Source organism: Ovis canadensis, chromosome 3 (genome assembly GCF_042477335.2).
Source record: "Ovis canadensis isolate MfBH-ARS-UI-01 breed Bighorn chromosome 3, ARS-UI_OviCan_v2, whole genome shotgun sequence".
Lineage (NCBI taxonomy): Eukaryota > Metazoa > Chordata > Mammalia > Artiodactyla > Bovidae > Ovis > Ovis canadensis.
Genome location: NC_091247.1, coordinates 194670378 through 194688606, shown reverse-complemented (window position 1 = coordinate 194688606; position 18229 = coordinate 194670378). Strand labels below are relative to the sequence as shown.

Sequence of the window (18229 nt, the reverse complement as noted above, 5' to 3'; positions counted from 1 at the left end):
ATTTTCTTATATTATTTCCCTGGAAGAGTGAAATATAATACAGAGCAAAATCCACAAACTCTTTCACCATGTCACATGCACATTACAGGGGATAAAGATCCCCGTAACAAATTATTTATGCCAATAACTGTCATGTTTTTGTTCTACATACCTATGTATGTACATGTATGTGTGTGTACTTTGTACATATATGTCATATAATTTGCAATAGAAAAGCAATTACTTTTCAACATTTCTTTCCTGTATCAAGCACTGACATTTGGTCTCAGTGGTTTCTTTAAAATTTATATCCAGAATGTGTGTGATTTGAAAATTCTTCCTTCCATGGTGGATCCATGCTTGTGATGGTAGCTCTATAACATCTGTGCGGATGTGGAGTCAATAAACTCCAGGCTGCCCCCCGCCCTTTACCAACCCAAGTATTTCATCTTTTACTTCCTCTCTGTGTCTGTGATTTCCAAGAAAATGGAATCAGAGACAAACACTCTGAAAGAGGGAGTCGAAACTTTGCCCTGGAAAATGTTATACAGTCGAAAGCACACTCTGTTTAGACTCAACCACAAGTCCTGAGTTTTAAGAATGACCCTACAACTTAAAGAGATTCCATTACTCTGGGACCCTGGATATCACTTAATTTCTGAGTCACAATCTAGCTATCAGCAAAATGGGAACAATATAACCTATTTGCTACATTTACTGTCAATATAAAGATGGTAATATACACAACCCACTGCAGTGGAGCTGAAGAAGCCAAAGGGAGCCGATGCCACAAATCCTGGAGAGAATGACTAAAGGTGAAAACTGATCAATAACAAAAAAATATATTGTACTCTGATTTTTATCTCGGATATTTTCATGGGAATTTCCTTTTACAGTGGAAATTAAATTAAAATATGGCATAGTATTTGCTAGTCTATAATTCAGTCTTTGTATGCATTGTTAGGAAAGTAAAAATATCTGGCAAAGTAAAAGAAAAATCTTTCAAATGCACACAAAGCTTGGCTCTTTCACCAAGTTGATCCTTTGGCTAACTGGTCGGAATAATTTTCGTGAAGGACTGCTTTCAGTTACCTGATTTTCATGGCATGGACCTTGGCAATACTCAGTCAAGCTCTCCAGAGTCTGGTTGACCAGCACTACATTCTTCTCGTTGATGTAGAGACCCAAGAGTCCCAGGCCCCCTGTTGTACTTCCACAAATGCAATCCAAAAACTGAAGGGTCTCACAGACAAGGTTGTAATTTGTTTTGTTGTTTTGATTCCTCAGGAAGTGCTAAACAACAACAAAAAAATATACCCATTAAAAAAAATCACTATGCTAAATGTTTTCAATTTTCTTTCTAAGGGTGTTTTATCAACTCAAGAGGAACCCCATGGCAATGTGGAACAGACTTGCTCTTTATTTTTTATTTTTTTTTTTAGATTTTATTTTATTTATTTATTTATTTTTTTACTTTACAATATTGTATTGGTTTTACCATACATCAACATGAATCTGCCACGGGTGTACATGTGTTCCCAATCCTGAACCCCCCTCCCACCTCCCTCCCCGTACCATCTCTCTGGGTCATCCCACTGCACCAGCCCCAAGCATCCTGTTTCCTGCATCAAACCTAGACTGGCGATTCATTTCTTATATTAGTTCATGGGGTGGCTAAGAGTCGGACACAACTGAGTGACTTCACTTTCACTTTTCACTTTCATGCATTGGAGAAGGAAATGGCAACCCACTCCAGTGTTCTTGCCTGGAGAATCCCAGGGACGAGGGAGCCTGGTGAGCTGCCGTCTGTGGGGTCGCACAGAGTCGGACACGACTGAAGCGACTTGGCAGCAGCAGCAGCTACGTGTTTCAATGCCATTCTCCCAAATCATCCCTGCTCTTTATAAGGAAGCATTCACATTTATTACATTTCTCTTGGGATTAAGAAAAGAGAGAGCATTTTTCAAGCATCTATATTTATCAATATAGTTCAAAAAATCTTTCTCAATGTCATTATCTTAAAACTATATACAAAGGGCAAAAATAATTAAGTAGCAGGTAAGGAGAAAAGAAAAAGGAAACCAGAAGAAGTTAATCAGGGAAAGAAGCAATTGAACACTCAACTAAGCAATTCCTTATACATAGTGCAGCTTCAAATGATTCACCCAATATGAAGGGTAACTTGGAGGACCTGTCAATATTTTGAGTAACAGACAACTACAAAGAGATCCAGAGCACACTGCTTGTAACAGCCCCAACTGAAAATCACACCATACCAATCACAATGTGACTGATTTAATAAAAAATTGTATACCCAAACACTGGAATACTTAGAAGCTATAATGAGGTACTTCAGGGGGCTTTCCTGGTGATTCAATCATTGGGAATCTTCCCTACAGTGCAAGAGATGCAGGTTTGATCCCCGGTCAGGGAAGTTAGATCCCACATGCAGTGGAGTAATGAAGCCCGCATAGCCTGTATGCTCCAGAGCCTGCCCACCACAACTAAAAGATCTCATATGATAGAGTGAAGATCCTGAGTGTGCAACTAAGACTCAATGCAGCCAAATAAATACATAACTACTTAAAGAAAAAGAAGGAAGTACTTCAATATGTACTGACATAAACACAACTTAGTAATAACTTAGACCTTTTAGAACTAACACCCAAAAAAGATGTCCTTTTCATTATAGGGGACTGGAATGCAAAAGTAGGAAGTCAAGAAACACCTGGAGTAACAGGCAAATTTGGCCTAGGAATGCGCAATGAAGCAGGGCAAAGACTAATAGAGTTTTGCCAAGAAAATGTACTGGTCATAGCAAACATCCTCTTCCAACAACACAAGAGAACACTCTACACATGGACATCACCAGATGGTCAACACCAAAATCAGATTGATTATATTCTTTGCAGCCAAAGATGGAGAAGCTCTATACAATCAATAAAAATAAGACCAGGAGCTGACTGTGGCTCAGATCATGAACTCCTTATTACCAAATTCAGACTCAAATTGAAGAAAGTAGGGAAAACCGCTAGACCATTCAGGTATGACCTAAATCAAATCCCTTATGATTATACAGTGGAAGTGGGAAATAGATTTAAGGGCCTAGATCTGATAGATAGAGTGCCTGATGAACTATGGAATGAGGTTCATGACATTGTACAGGAGACAGGGATCAAAACCATCCCCATGGAAAAGAAATGCAAAAAAGCAAAATGGCTGTCTGGGGAGGCCTTACAAATAGCTGTGAAAAGAAGAGAAGTGAAAAGCAAAGGAGAAAAGGAAAGATATAAGCATCTGAATGCAGAGTTCCAAAGAATAGCAAGAAGAGATAAAAAAGCCTTCTTCAGCGATCAATGCAAAGAAATAGAGGAAAACAACAAAATGGGAAAGACTAGAGATCTCTTCAAGAAAATTAGAAATACCAAGGGAACATTTCATGCAAAGATGGGCTCAATAAAGGATAGAAGTGGTCTGGACCTAACAGAAGCAGAAGATATTAAGAAGAGGTGGCAAGAATACACAGAAGAACTGTACAAAAAAGATCTTCACGACCCAGATAATCATGATGGTGTGATCACTCATCTAGAGCCAGACATCCTGGAATGTGAAGCCAAGTGGGCCTTAGAAAGCATCACTATGAACAAAGCTAGTGGAGGTGATGGAATTCCAGTTGAGCTATTTCAAATCCTGAAAGATGATGCTGTGAAAGTGCTACACTCAATATGCCAGCAAATTTGGAAAACTCAGCAGTGGCCACAGGACTGGAAAAGGTCAGTTTTCATTCCAATTCCAAAGAAAGGCAATGCCAAAGAATGCTCAAACTACCACACAATTGCACTCATCTCACACGCTAGTAAAGTAATACTCAAAATTCTCCAAGCCAGGCTTCAGCAATTCGTGAACCGTGAACTTCCTGATGTTCAAGCTAGTTTGAAAAAAGGCAGAGGAACCAGAGATCAAAATGCCAACATCCGCTGGATCATGGAAAAAGCAAGAGAGTTCCAGAAAAACATCTATTTCTGCTTTATTGACTATGCCAAAGCCTTTGACTGTGTAGATCACAATCAACTGTGGAAAATTCTGAAAGAGATGGGCATACCAGACCACCTGACCTGCCTCTTGAGAAATCTGTATGCAAGTCAGGAAGCAACAGTTAGAACTGGACATGGAACAATAGACTGGTTCCAAATAGGAAAAGGAGACCGTCAAGGCTGTATATTGTCACCCTGCTTATTTAACTTCTATGCAGAGTACATCATGAGAAATGCTGGGCTGGAAGAAACACAAGCTGGAATCAAGATTGTTGGGAGAAATATCAATAACGTCAGATATGCAGATGACACCACCCTTATGGCAGAAAGTGAAGAGGAGCTAAAAAGCTTCTTGATGAAAGTGAAAGAGGAGAGCGAAAAGTTGGCTTAAAGCTTAACATTCAGAAAACTAAGATCCTGGCATCCAGTCCCATCACTTCATGGGAAATAGATGGGGAAACAGTGGAAACAGTGTCAGACTTTATATTTTTGGGCTCCAAAATCACTGCAGATGGTGATTGCAGCCATGCAACTAAAAGACACTTACTCCTTGGAAGAAAAGTTATGTCCAACCTAGATAGCATATTGAAAAGCAGAGACATTACTTTGCCGACTAAGGTCCATCTAGTCAAGGCTATGGTTTTTCCTGTGGTCACGTATGAATGTGATAATTGGACTGTGAAGAAGGCCGAGCGCCGAAGAATTGATGCTTTTGAACTGTGGTGTTGGAGAGGATTCTTGAGAGTCCCTTGGACTGCAAGGAGATCCAACCAGTCCATTCTAATGGAGATCAGCCCTGGGATTTCTTTGGAGGGAATGATGCTAAAGCTGAAACTCCAGCACTTTGGCCACCTCATGCGAAGAGTTGACTCATTGGAAAAGACTCTGATGCTGGAGGGATTGGGGGTAGGAGAGAAGGGGACGGCAGAAGATGAAATATCTGGATGGCATCACTGACTCGATGGACGTGAGTCTGAGTGAACTCCGGGAGTTGGTGATGGACAGGGAGGCCTGGAGTGCTGCGATTCATGGGGTCGCAAAGAGTCAGACACAGCTGAGTGACTGAACTAAACAACTTAGTAATTAACTTAGTAACAATTAATCTAGTAACTGTTGTTATTCAGTCACTAGGTCATGTCCAACTCTTTGAGACACCATGGACTACAGCGCAACAGGCTTCACTGCCTTCACCATCTTCCAGAGCTTGCTCAAACTCATGTTCGTTGAGTTGGTAATGCCATCCAACCATCTCATCCTCTGTCATCCCCTTCTCCGGCCTTCAATCTTTCCCAGCATTGGGGTCTTTTCCAACGAGTTGGCTCTTCCCATCAGGTGGTCAAAGAACTAGCATTTCAGCACCAGTTCTTCCCATGAGTATTCAGGGTTGATTTTCTTTAGGATTGATTGTTTTGATTTCCTTGCTGCCCAAGGGTTCTCAAGAGTGTTCTCCAACACCACAGTGCAAAAGCATCAATTCTTTGGCACTCAGCTTTTTTTATGGTCCAACTCTCACATCCATACATGACTACTGGAAAAACCATAGCTTTGACTAGATCGACCTTTGTTGGCAAAGGGATGTCTCTGCTTTTTAAGATACTTTGTAGGTTTGTCATAGCTTTTCTTCCAAGGAGAAAGCATCTTTTAATTTCATGGATGCAGTCACTGTTCAGTGATTTTGGAGTCCAAGAAAATAAAGTATGTCACTGTTTCTTTTTTGACCTCACCTATTTGCCACGAAATGATGAGACCAGATGCCATGATCTTAATTTTTGAATGTTGAGTTTTAAGCCAGCTTTTTCACTCTCTTCTGTCACTCTCATCAAGACGCTCTTTACTTCCTCTTTGCTTTCTGCCATTAGTGTGCATATCATTTGCGTATCTGAGGTAGCTGATATTTCTCTTGGCAATCTTGATTTCAGCTTGTGAGTCATCCAGCCCAGCATATCCCATGATGTTCTCTCATGTAAGTTAAATAACGAGGGTGACAATATACAGCCTTGACATATTCCTTTCCCAATTCTGAACCAATCTGTTGTTCCATGTAAGGTTCTAACTGTTGTTTCTTGATGTGCATGAAGGTTTCTCAGGAGGCAGGTAAAATGGTCTCATATTCCCACCTTTTAAACAATGTTCCACAGTTTGCTGTGATCCATAGAGTCAAAGGCTTTAGTGCAGTCAAGAAGCAGAAGTAGATGTTGTTTTTTGGGGAATTCCCTTGCCTTTTCTATGATCTAATAGATGTTTGCAATTTGATAAGATAACTACTACAGGGCTTCCCAGGTAACGCTAGCAGTAAAGAATCCACCTGCCAATGCAGGAGACGCAAGAGACATGGGTTTAGTCCTTGGGTCAGGAAGATTCCCTGGAGGAGGAAATGTCACCCCACTCCAGTATTCTTGTTTGGAAAATTGTATGGGCAGAGGATACTGCGCTACAGTCCATCAGGCCACAAAGAGTCAGATAGAAGTTGGCAACTGAGCACATACACACACAGGATTAACAAACACACACTACCACATATAAAATAGGTCTTCCCTGGTGGTTCAGATGGTAAAGAATCTGCCTGCAGTGTGGAAGACCCAGGTATGATCCTTGGGTCAGGAAGATGGTCTGGAGAAGGGAGTGGGTACCCTCTCCAGTATTCTTGCCTGGAGAATTCCATGGAAGACGAGCCTGCTGGGCAACAGTCCAAGGAGTCACAAAGTGCCAGGAGCCAGCGTGGGGAATCCCGCCCATGGCAAAGGTCATGAGGAAGGAGGCCTGACATACGCAAAGGCGGGATCAGGCCTTAGGGGTCCCCCTGGACATTCTCGAGCATCTACCCCCAAAACCAGAGTCTGCCTACCTTACTGCATTATGCTTTCACCTACACTTCTGACATTATGGGGGGCTATCTCCTACCACCTCTCTCTGAAAAGGAGTTAACTTAGAACTCCAGTTAATAAATCTCCTGGGTGTAACAAGAGTGTTTCAGTCCAAAAATTCCTCTGATGGCTCTCTAACCTGCCTGACAGGTTTGTCCGGCCACATGTGATTGTTCACAGCCTCCCAACCATGAGAGGCACGAGATACCATAACCTTTCTAAATACAGATTCTTTTGAGAAGTTAGAAAATTATTAGTATAGTATTAGTGAGTGAGTTAGAATTTATACCGGTGGAGGGTTTCATTGTTGAGCCAATATATGCTGCTAAGCCTCCATATCCCTTGCCCCTTATACACACTAATTGATATAACTAGCATATAGGAGAAATAAGTATTAACCTTGATATTAATCACGTTAGACTTTAGGCTAAGTAAATTCTTTTCTTGATTATAGCCCACTGCACCTTTGCCCCGCAGGAATGCAACTTTATCTGGTGCCTTCAGAGGGTGGTGCCTGACTTAAGAAATATCATTTTTGGAGAAAATAAGTTTTCTGGTCGACTAATCATCATCAGAAAGGGTCATAAAATGTTAGCGGGTCTCTTGGTCAGAAGATGATGTAAATCACCTGAGAACTTTGTATATCAGAAAGAATGCAGAAAGAAAGCGTGGTTTCAATAAGGGTCAGGACTGCTCACCCCACGTGACTGTATTTTCCATTTATCTCTATGTATGGCTTAAAGTATAAAAGCGGCCCTGGAAAATAAAGAAACAGACCAGTTCCTGGAAAGACTGGTTTCCCTCGGGTCGTCCTTTCTCGTTCTCTTCTTTTCTGGCTGAATTCCCATCTGGAGCGTGGAGGCTTTCCGGGCCTACTACTTTTGCCTGGGCTTCTGAGATCTGAACGGGGAGGCACTTTGTGTCTCTGCTCCTCCGGGAGACTGGGAAGACACCTGTGGCCTATGTAGGTGGTGCAAACCCCTTGTCTTGGGGTTTTATTTGTTTTCCACGTAAACCAAGTTATTCAGCCTCTTTTCTCCACTAATTTTCCTACTACACTATTCTTCCCTAATCTCTCTTTATATCTCTAATTAAATAATTCTTTCCTAATTGCCGACTCCGTCCTGGCTTTGAATTACCCTGGACCCACCAGGGTTGGACCCCGGCAACAAAGAGTCGGACATGACTGGGCAACTAACACTTTCACTTTCACATATAAAATAGATAAACGTTAAGCATTTACTGTATAGCACTGGAAACTATTCAATATCTTGTAATAATCTTTAATAGAAAATAATTTAAAAAGATATGTGTATGTGTGTGTATATATATATATATAACAGAATCATTTTGCTGTAGTCCTGACACTAACACAATATTGTAAATCAACTAAACTTCAAAAGCAAGAAAACCCTCTTCTATATTAATCTGTCTATAATAAAAACATATATTAACTCTGTTTATAATGCTGCTGCTAAGTTGCTTCAATCGTGTCCAACTCTGTGTGACCCCATAGACGGCAGCCCCCCGTCCCTGGGATTCTCCAGGCAAGAACACTGGAGTGGGTCGCCACCTCCTTCAATGCATGAAAGTGAAAAGTGAAAGTGAAGTCGCCCAGTCATATCCGACTCTTAGCAACCCCATGGACTGCAGCCCACCAGGCTCCTCCATCCATGGGATTTTCCAGGCAAGAGTACTAGAGTGGTGTGCCATTGCCTTCTCCACTGTTTCTAATAGACATATATTAACTCTGTTTATAATAAAATATAAAGATACTCTGTATCCTCAGTCAAGAAATATGAACTGAGTTGGCAATGATGAAGGCCCTCCAAGTCTTACAAAACCCAGAAAGGTACAGATGAGGCAAAACTGACCTTATTCAACAAATCTCAGAGTCCTAAGGTTAGAGGATACCCACTGAGACTGGAGAGATGTGAGTTGAGGATGCAAAGAATGATACCGTAGGAATGCATAAAGGAATTTTCTTCTCGTTTTTCTTCACCCAGATACCAAAATTTCTTCCCATTTCAGAAAAGCACTATTGTTCTTATTATCTCTCCAAAACGTTAGTTTTATCTGAATTTAATCACTATCATCATAGGCTGGATGCTCAGCTCTCACACAAAACAGAACAAGTACCTGCAGCTCCCGGTTGTGATTCTCACAGAGTAACTGCAGAAACCTCAAAATCGGCTGCATGATGGCGATGGCAGGGCTCATTGTTACTTCCTCGGTGGACTTGTCCTCGGCATTTCCTGCTTCAGGTCCTGCACACATGATGTCTATTTCTGGATCCATTTCTCTTCTGTATACACAGTATGCTTTGGATGTGGCTGAAGAAGCTTCTGTTAACTGCCCTTTCATCCCCTCTTTTAAATGTAATGATGAATCTCTTACTGAAAATAAAGCAGTACTCATATTTACGAATTAATTTCCATTTGCTAATTAAAAAAAGACAGTTACCCAAATTCTCTAACAACTGGATTTCAAATCACCTGACAAGAGGAGCAACAACTTTCCCCAAAAGAATCTGAAGGAGCAACCAAAAAATTAAATATGCACTGGGATTTTTTTTTAAAAGATCTTAACGCTTAGCCCATTTTAGAAGGGCTCCTGTCTTTCTGATATATATAAAATTAAAAGCTCCTAAATACAAGAAAGTGAGAAAATAGTACAAAGTTCAAAATATTTATACAATTTGTTTTTACTATCCTGATGACTTTGTTATTCCAAATTCCAAGAATCTTTCATAGAGTTTAGTGCTATAATTCTGGTTCTTACAGTTTACATTTCATGAGCATTCAGAAGGGATGGGTAGTTGTTCTTTACCATGAATTTCACGATGAAATCAAATATTTTCATGTCACTAGCTGCTTTGCACTGATAATTCCCTGTTTGAGGCTGACCCCACAAAGCTGTCTGAAGGTCAATACCGTGACCACAATAATTCAAGGACAGTGTTCCATACACAGAGGCACAAGTGGCATAATTAGACTAAGGTAAGTGAGATGACAACGATAAACGAGCTCTAAAAATTGCGTTACCCGCTTTTCTCCTACTCATTCTCCCAAATACTCAGCTAGTCCTTCACCTCTCATCCGTGGGCCAGATGTCATCAGCTCTGTGTCTTCATCCCTTTTTTTGTTACCTAAGTCGATGGTGTTAACTGTCACTGTTGATCTTATCTCTTTCTGAGCAGCCTTCATTCGGTCGTAGAGAACTTTGAAGAATTTTTCTGATTTTTTTTGTTCATGTAACTGCTGGTAGAAGGAATACTGCAAGAAAACGTATTTTAAGACATCGACCCTCAAGGATGTTTGAAATAAACACAAGTATTACGGATAAAAGCCCATATTTAATGTGCTACTCATGATTATTTCATAAACTGACAGCTTTACCAGTCTCCTATACTACTTACTGTGTCCTAATAATAGCTTATATTTGCTTAGTACTTTCCACTAAAATTCAACATAATTTTATGTTATTGAAGTCACCTTTAGTGATTATTTGTTTTAAAATTTCATAAGAACACTATAAGAGTGGTATGCAAAGAGCTCTTTGATTTTTATATTATTATGAAGTCATGTTTTGTGCAGTACTGTGTATTGAGGTCCTACTGTGTTCCAGGCCCCATGCTGCGAAGTGACAGAATGCTCAGGAAAAATAGCTACAATTCCTGCCTTCATGACTCTGTAATCTAGACTGGAAAACAACCACTAATTCTGTGATCATCCTGGTAAATGTGAGCCTACAAAGTTATTTTTCTCTTTCCCTAAATTATTGTATATTTAATTTAGACTGTGTTACCATGGCAGCCTCACTCATAGGAACCCACTGATAAGTAGGCACTAAGTCCCTGGGGTATTTTATTAGCTAGATTGTTTGCATAGGATCTAGAACAAGCCCACCATAAAATGCAAGATGTGAACTCTGCTTCACAATCAATAACGATATGGAAAGGATTCAACAGTCAAAGTATGATAAAACACATCTCTGGAAATAACGGACCTTGAGATCATCTGCCCTAAGCATTGTCTGCTTGGAGAAGTATCCAGAAGAGGTATGAGTTAGGAAACGTGATGTGCTCTGAACAAGAAATTTTAAGTTATTAAGACTAAAACCACGGGACAGACACAACACAAGAGAAATACAGTAAAAATAATTAATAAAGATAGTAATTCCAGTCACTGTCCTGATATGAGAAGAGTTATATAAACTTGATGAGAGATAATGGGAAGAAAACATCTGAAGAAATAATGAATTCCAGATCAAGTAGAATTGACTGTAATCCAACCGAGTAGACAATTTTGGGGAGTTTGGTTCCTGCAGATACCCTTTCTGAAAGAGTGCCTGAAACCATGACTCACAGGTCCTGGGACTTGCAGGTGAAAGTCTGTCTAATGACATCAGGCCTGGAAATGGATACCTGTCTTGAAATTTCTGCTGTGGGTGATGCACATTCTCAAAGCGTTTTCATAAAGTCTTACAAGTCAGTTTCATACCTACAAGCGGGAAGCACTAGGCAGAGGGCTAGCAACAATTCAAGAAAGCAGGCCAAAAAGCCACAGTAACCATAGCAACCACAGTGAAACCATCAAGCTGGTTATTAATTCAGAGGATAAAGGCAGATTTCAGAGACCTTTGTGGTCCCATAAATTACACTTATGCTTGAACCCTAATATTTTCAATATAATGGCGTTAGAAGGCAGAAAGGGATTCCTATATATTAATGAGGAAGTTATAGAACTTTGTAGTTCTATTAACACAAAGTTTTATAATTTTTGTTGTTCCTTGACATGTATTATCTCATTGATTCTTTCAGGACAACTGTATGATGAACACAGCGTGCTTATTTCATTTTATATATCAACAAAATAAAATTTGGTGAATGTAAACGACTTTCCCAATATTATATAATAGTAATAGAGATGGGATTTAAATCTAGATTCTCTGACTCTAAATCACTATATAAAATGGCTCAAAATAACAAATGATTTACATGGACTTTTAAAAACTAGAAAGGAAATCAATCCTGAATATTCACTGGAGGGACTGATGGTGAGGCTGAGGCTGCAATACTTTGGCCACCTTATGCGAAGAACTGACTCGTTAGAAAAGACCCTGATGCTGGGAAAGACTGAGGGCAGGATGAGAAGCGGGTAACAGAGGATGAGATAGTTGAATGGTATCATTCAACTATCAGTTGAAACTTTCCAGGAGTGAGTAGACAGAAGGATATTTTAGAAGGACATTTTAAATATTTATTATTTATTAGCTGCATCATATGGGGTTTTCTGTTGTGGCGTGCAGGCTTAGTTGCTTTGCAGCATGTAGGATCTTAGTTCAACCACCAGAAATTGAACCCATGACCTCTGCATTGCAAGTTGGATTCTTAACCAGAGGACCACCAAGATAGTCCTGAAAGGAGATGTTTATAGCAGTTAAGAGCACAGACTCACTGACTCATGAGTTTGAGCAAGCTTTGTGAGATGGTAAAGGACAGGGAAGCCTGGCATGCTGCAGTCCCTGGGGTCACAAAGAATTAGACACAACTGAGTGACTGAACAAAAACAACAACAAACCTGAACAGTATGATTTTAATAAAGATAAATAGTATGCTTTTATAATATATATATAATCTCAAGAGGTAGCATAACAATTTAATCCCTCACAAAGGGAAACCACCTCCATAAGCTTCAGAGTATAAGGGAAAACTCCTCATTTTTTTTCAGCAGCCAAGGTGATAGATAAACAGTTCCATGTAATAGAGGAAGGACTTTCCCCCAAGAAGGATGGAGAGCAACTAGAAATGAGAGGGCAGAGAAGAGAAATGAAGTGAGGACTCAGAGAGATGAAGTAATACTAGGGTGTAATGCAGGGTGATTAGTCAGTGAAATTTCCCAGGAGTGAGTAGACAGAAGGATATTTTAGAAGGACATTTTAAATATTTATTATTTATTAGCTGCATCATATGGGGTCTTCTGTTGTGGCGTGCAGGCTTAGCTGCTTTGCAGCATGTTGGATCTTAGTTCAACCACCAGAAATTGAACCCATGACCTCTGCATTGCAAGTTGGATTCTTAGCCAGAGGACCACCAAGACAGTCCTGAAAGGAGATGTTTATAGCAGTTAAGAGCACAGACACTGGAGCCTGTCTACATGGGCTCCAATCCTAGCTTGATTTCTAACCAGCTACATGAGCTTACGTGTATCTCAGATTCTTCTTTGGTAAGATGAGATAGGATTCAAGTTCCTGCACAGGTTGTTGTGAGGATTAATCAAGCTAATACACAGAAAGCACTAAGAAGAGGGCCTAGTATTTAGAAGGCATTATTCACATTGCTGGAGAAGGCAATGGCACCCCACTCCAGTACTCTTGCTGGGAAAATCCCATGGATGGAGGAGCCTGGTAGGCTGCAGTCCATGGGGTCGCTAAGAGTTGGACATGACTGAGCGACTTCACTTTCACTTTTCACTTTCATGCACTGGAGAAGGAAATGGCAACCCACTCCAGTGTTCTTGCCTGGAGAATCCCAGGGATGGTGGAGCCTGGTGGGCTGCCATCTATGGGGTCGCACAGAGTCGGACAGGACTGAAGTGACTTAGCAGTAGCATTCTCATTGTTGCTATTATTAGTGTACAATTTGAAATTGTAATTTAACCATCTTCTTTATCCTCCCCTCAACCAATTTTTAATTAAGTACATTTAAACATATAAATTGATTTATGTAGCCAGGAGGGTAAAACTTAAGAAAGGGCATCAGATCCCTAATTCAGGACTACAGAAGCTGAGTGTCAAGACAATCCCTGAACTAAGTAAGCAAGACAACAGTGGTCAATGAGACAATTAGAATATAAATCCCCCTGGATTTTGACAGAAGTCTTGGGGAGGGTAAGCATTCCAGCTGACCTCAATTAGACATCTTAGGGCCAGGAGCACACAGTTGACATCTGGGTTACACAATGATGTAGATAAGTGAGAAATCTGGATAGTGTAAGGCTGGTAAACAAGACTGTCATAACCCTTTTAAAAGATTTTCATAAACAAAAATCATCGAATTCTATTTCATCAAGTATTTGTCAAATGGCTATAAAGCTGTAGATATGACGAACAAGACATGATCCCCCTACTTTAAAGAAGATGACATTTAACTGGAGAAGCAGAATATTATATAGATAACAAAGAAGCAAAGCAGCACAGGAAAAATGCCAAGTGAGCATCCAAGAAGCAAATGTTATGGGAGCTCAGATAGAGAAGTGGTCCCAAAGGCCACAGCGAAATAGTGAAGACTTTGTAAATAGAAATGGACCACTCATTCATAGGGATGTTCACTTCCAATTATTTACTGAATCCCTAGGCTGGGCCAGACATGGTGCCAGAAACAAAGGGATGTGAAGATGGAAAACATGTGGTCTCAACCTCTAAGGATTCATAATTCACTAGACAGAGCCTGCTGTACTCATGAAGAGGTGCACACACACACATGCAGAAATGCTACTGCAGATATCTGCAGGATATGGCAGAAGCATAGAGTCACTAGTGGACAATTCTGCCCAGTGGGACGTGGGGTAAGAAAAGGCTTCCAAGAGAAGTTCATGAGTTGAGTCCTCAGAGAGGAGAAAGTGACATGAGAAATGGCATAGCACAGCCGAGGAGCTATAAAGAGCTTAGTACATCTGGTGCACAAGAGAAAGGATGGAGGCGGGGAGAGATGGAGTAAGAACAGAAAGTTAGAAAACCTGAAGAGACTAGATCATGAAGGAGCATTTGCCTTTATAGGGGAAAGTGACTTGACTAAGCAGGAGAATAACACGTGTTTTGGAAAGGTGTCTTTAGAAGCAACATGATTTTTTTTTTCGTGCTTAATAAGATGTGATGTCTACTTGCCATGAATAGGGAAAACAGATTCTGGAATTTCCAATTAGTTGTTTGAAACCTGGAAATAAAATACCTTGTTAGTGAGTGGCAGGACTGGGAGGAGGAAGGCTGTTCCCTGGGAACATGTCCCAGCTCTCAGGATCACACAGTGAGCTCTGCCTTTAGGTATGGGGAAGTTCAGGGGCAACTTGGCAGGAGTTTCTAAGTCACGTGTGTGCCTTCGGGAAATGGTATGATCCTACGTGCAGGTGAGCGCACTGCTCACTGGACTGGAGCACTGAGTAGATGAACGATGACTCTCAAGTCACCCCTCCTGAGCTGAATGAGTAAACAGAACAAAAAAAGAAGGAATGGTTCTCCTCTGCCCACAACAGGGAAAGCTTCAGCTACTCAGAGGCAGCAGGGTAACAAGCACCGGCAGATTTGGGGAACAGGGAACAGAAGAGTTCTCAGTTTCTAAAAAAGTAACTGAGATGCATGGTGAATGTTATCAGAACTTGTTTCAACGTCAAGTACTGTATGAGGAATTTATATATATATATATATATTACCTCATTTAATAAATGCACTTAATTCCTTTTTTTACATACAATTCTTGGATAAGTCAAAATGTCCTAATCTGCTTAGTCAGCCTAAAATTTCCCTAAGCAAATGAGAATTTCTGGAATGTTCTGCTTCACTGAGTAATTTGCAAAGTTCTGCCTCCCAGGTGGTTCAGTGGTAAAGAACCTGTCTGCCAATGCAAGAGACTTGGGTTCAGTCTCTCGATCAGGAAGATCCCCTGGAGAAGAAAAAGGCAACTCATGCCAGTATTCTTGCCTGACAAATCCCATGGACAGAGGAGGCTGGCAGGCTACAGTCCATGGTTGCAAAAGAGTCTAACATGACTTTGTGACTAAACAACAACAATGTAGTTACTACAGCAAACCAAAAAATTTATAAGGATAATGTGATACAAAGTTGTTGTGGGTTTTTTTTTTCTTTTTGAGATGGTCATGAGAAACTTAAAGAAAAATCATTACTTGGGTTTCCAAGACAAAGAAGTAAGAAATACAAAATAACCAAATGTAACCAACGACAATGACGGTAAGCAGGTACCTGAGTTTGTGTGTTTCCTCCTTCCAGCAAGGCAATGCCAAGTAAGATGCCTTCGGAAAAAATTCTGTCATTTTTGGTATTCACTATGACATCGATGACAAGTTCAGATGCACCTTCTTTATCCAGGAGACACTGAATATCTGACATGGATATCCCCATCTTATCTGAATCTTGCCCAGAAAAGCTTCCTGTGATTAGGAAAAATAAATGAGTAAACCTTTGTTAAAAGGCAAAGTTAATTCTAAAGCTCAAATTTGTTTCATGAACCCAAAATCATACAAAGGTTTTTAATGGGCTTTATACTTATTTTTCCAGTTTTATTGAGATATAATTGATATATAACATTGTATAAGTTTAAGGTGTACAACATTAATAATTTGATATGTGTATATACTGCAAAATGATAACTACAATAAGATTAAATTCATCATCTCATAAAGTTAATTTGTATTCCTTGTGATGAGAACTTTTAGGACCTATTTTCTTAGCAACTTTCAAATATGCAATACAGTATTGTTACCAATGGTCATCATGTTGTATATTCAGTTCAGTTCAGTCCAGTGGCTCAGTTGTGTCCGACTCTTTACGACCCCATGAATCGCAGCACACCAGGCCTCCCTGTCCATCACCATCTCCTGGAGTTCACTCAGACTCACATCCATCGAGTCCGTGATGCCATCTAGCCATCTTATCCTCGGTCGTCCCCTTCTCCTCCTGCCCCCAATCCCTCCCAGCATCAGAGTCTTTTCCAATGAGTCAACTCTTCGCATGAGGTGGCCAAAGTACTGGAGCTTCAGCTTCAGCATCATTCCTTCATGTTGTATATTACAGTCCCAAAATTTCTGTATTTAACTGAAAGTTTATTCCTTTTGACCACTTTCACTTAATTTCTCTACTCCCCACTCTCTGCATGTGGCAACCACAAATCTGATCTCTGTTTTTCTGAGTTTGGAATTTTTAGGTTACATATATAACTGACTATTTCACTTAGCATAATGCCCTTGAGGTCCATCCTAGATGACACAAATGGCAGGATTTTCTTTTTGCTATGGCTGATGATGGTACTTTTTAAATGAATCTTTTCATATTTGTGCTATTTTTAAGTAAAACACTAGAATAACACTGGCACGCAGAGATGTCATTAGAATTTGAAAATAAAGGGAAAAATGATATCTTGCCTCCTCCTTGTGCAGTTTTGCAGTAGGTTCCAGAGAGGTGTCCATTTATAGAGACTCCATAATCACCTTTAAAGTATCGGTTCAGGAGGATTTTTCTTAATGTATTACCCTAATAATAAAAAGGATAAGAAAAATTTTATTGTTCCTTTTTCTAGTAAAAGAGAAAGTTATCAATACATTAAAATGCCACTTAAAATGCATTTTATCAATGATGTTGAACACGGAAAAACTAACATTGTATAATATTTTCTAAGGCAAAAATCTGTCAATATTTCCCATGAAAATAACAAAAATGTTGCCTCTTCCAGAGATAAAGAATAAATATACAGTATTTTCAATAGAACAATACAGTCACAAACTCTATAAATTTAAAATTGCTTCAAAAGCTGAGGGTCCCAGTGTCAGTAAGAATATTCATGGCATCTAAAGAAAACACGAATTAATAAATAACCTAAGAATTGGAAAGGAAAAGCCTTCACTTAGATAGGCCCAGTAAAAAGAGCTAGAAAAGTCCTAGGTATACAGAAGGTGCTCAAAAAATTAAGCTTGATAAGACAGAATGAATTATATTTAAATTCCAAGAGCTTTATTCAGAAGACAGTGGGCAAAAGATAGTCTATCAAACACACAATTCAAAAATTCCTGTTTTCTACTGTTGATTGCTAATAAAGGTTGACAGAGAGTCATATACTAGTTGGTTGTTTGGACTTCCTCTTTTAGAAAGACTTTGTTTACCTGATTTTTTTCAATTAGATTATTTCTTTCGCTACTGACAAAAAGGAGTTCCTTATATATACTAATTTCTAGTCCTTTGTCAGTTATATATGTTGCAAAGTCTCCTTGTTTATTACTCCTCTTCCACACACTTTTCTTTAACAAAAAGAGCTGTTTAATTTTAATGTAGCCACGTTTATCAGTGTTTTCCACTAGTCTTGTGTTTTTGCATTTTTGTTAGAAATTCTTTCCAACTTTGGTTCAGAAAGACATTTTCAAATACACTCTAAAGTTGAAAATTTTGCCTTTCACATTTAGATCTATACTCCAATTTGAATTGAATTTTGTGCCAGGTGAAAGGTTAAGATCTTAATTTTTTCCATATTGACATCAATTGTTCCCACATAATTTATTGCAAAAATCATTTTTATCACTTACCATCAATAAACTTCTATCATATACCAAAATTTTTTTGTCTTCAATT

The 18229-nt window shown here is 39.6% G+C and overlaps 1 protein-coding gene across 1 annotated transcript in view; it reads right to left on the bottom strand.

Annotated features, from left to right (window-relative positions):
• Positions 1–18229, bottom strand: part of ITPR2 (inositol 1,4,5-trisphosphate receptor type 2) — a 599561-nt gene that overhangs the window by 181100 nt on the left and 400232 nt on the right. The window contains exons 38-42 of the mRNA XM_069585523.1: positions 17032–17140; positions 15854–16041; positions 9969–10152; positions 9017–9273; positions 1072–1272 (exon numbers count right to left, since the gene is read on the bottom strand). Coding sequence (XP_069441624.1) covers positions 1072–1272; positions 9017–9273; positions 9969–10152; positions 15854–16041; positions 17032–17140 — 939 coding nt within the window. The remainder of the gene's footprint in view (positions 1–1071; positions 1273–9016; positions 9274–9968; positions 10153–15853; positions 16042–17031; positions 17141–18229) is intronic.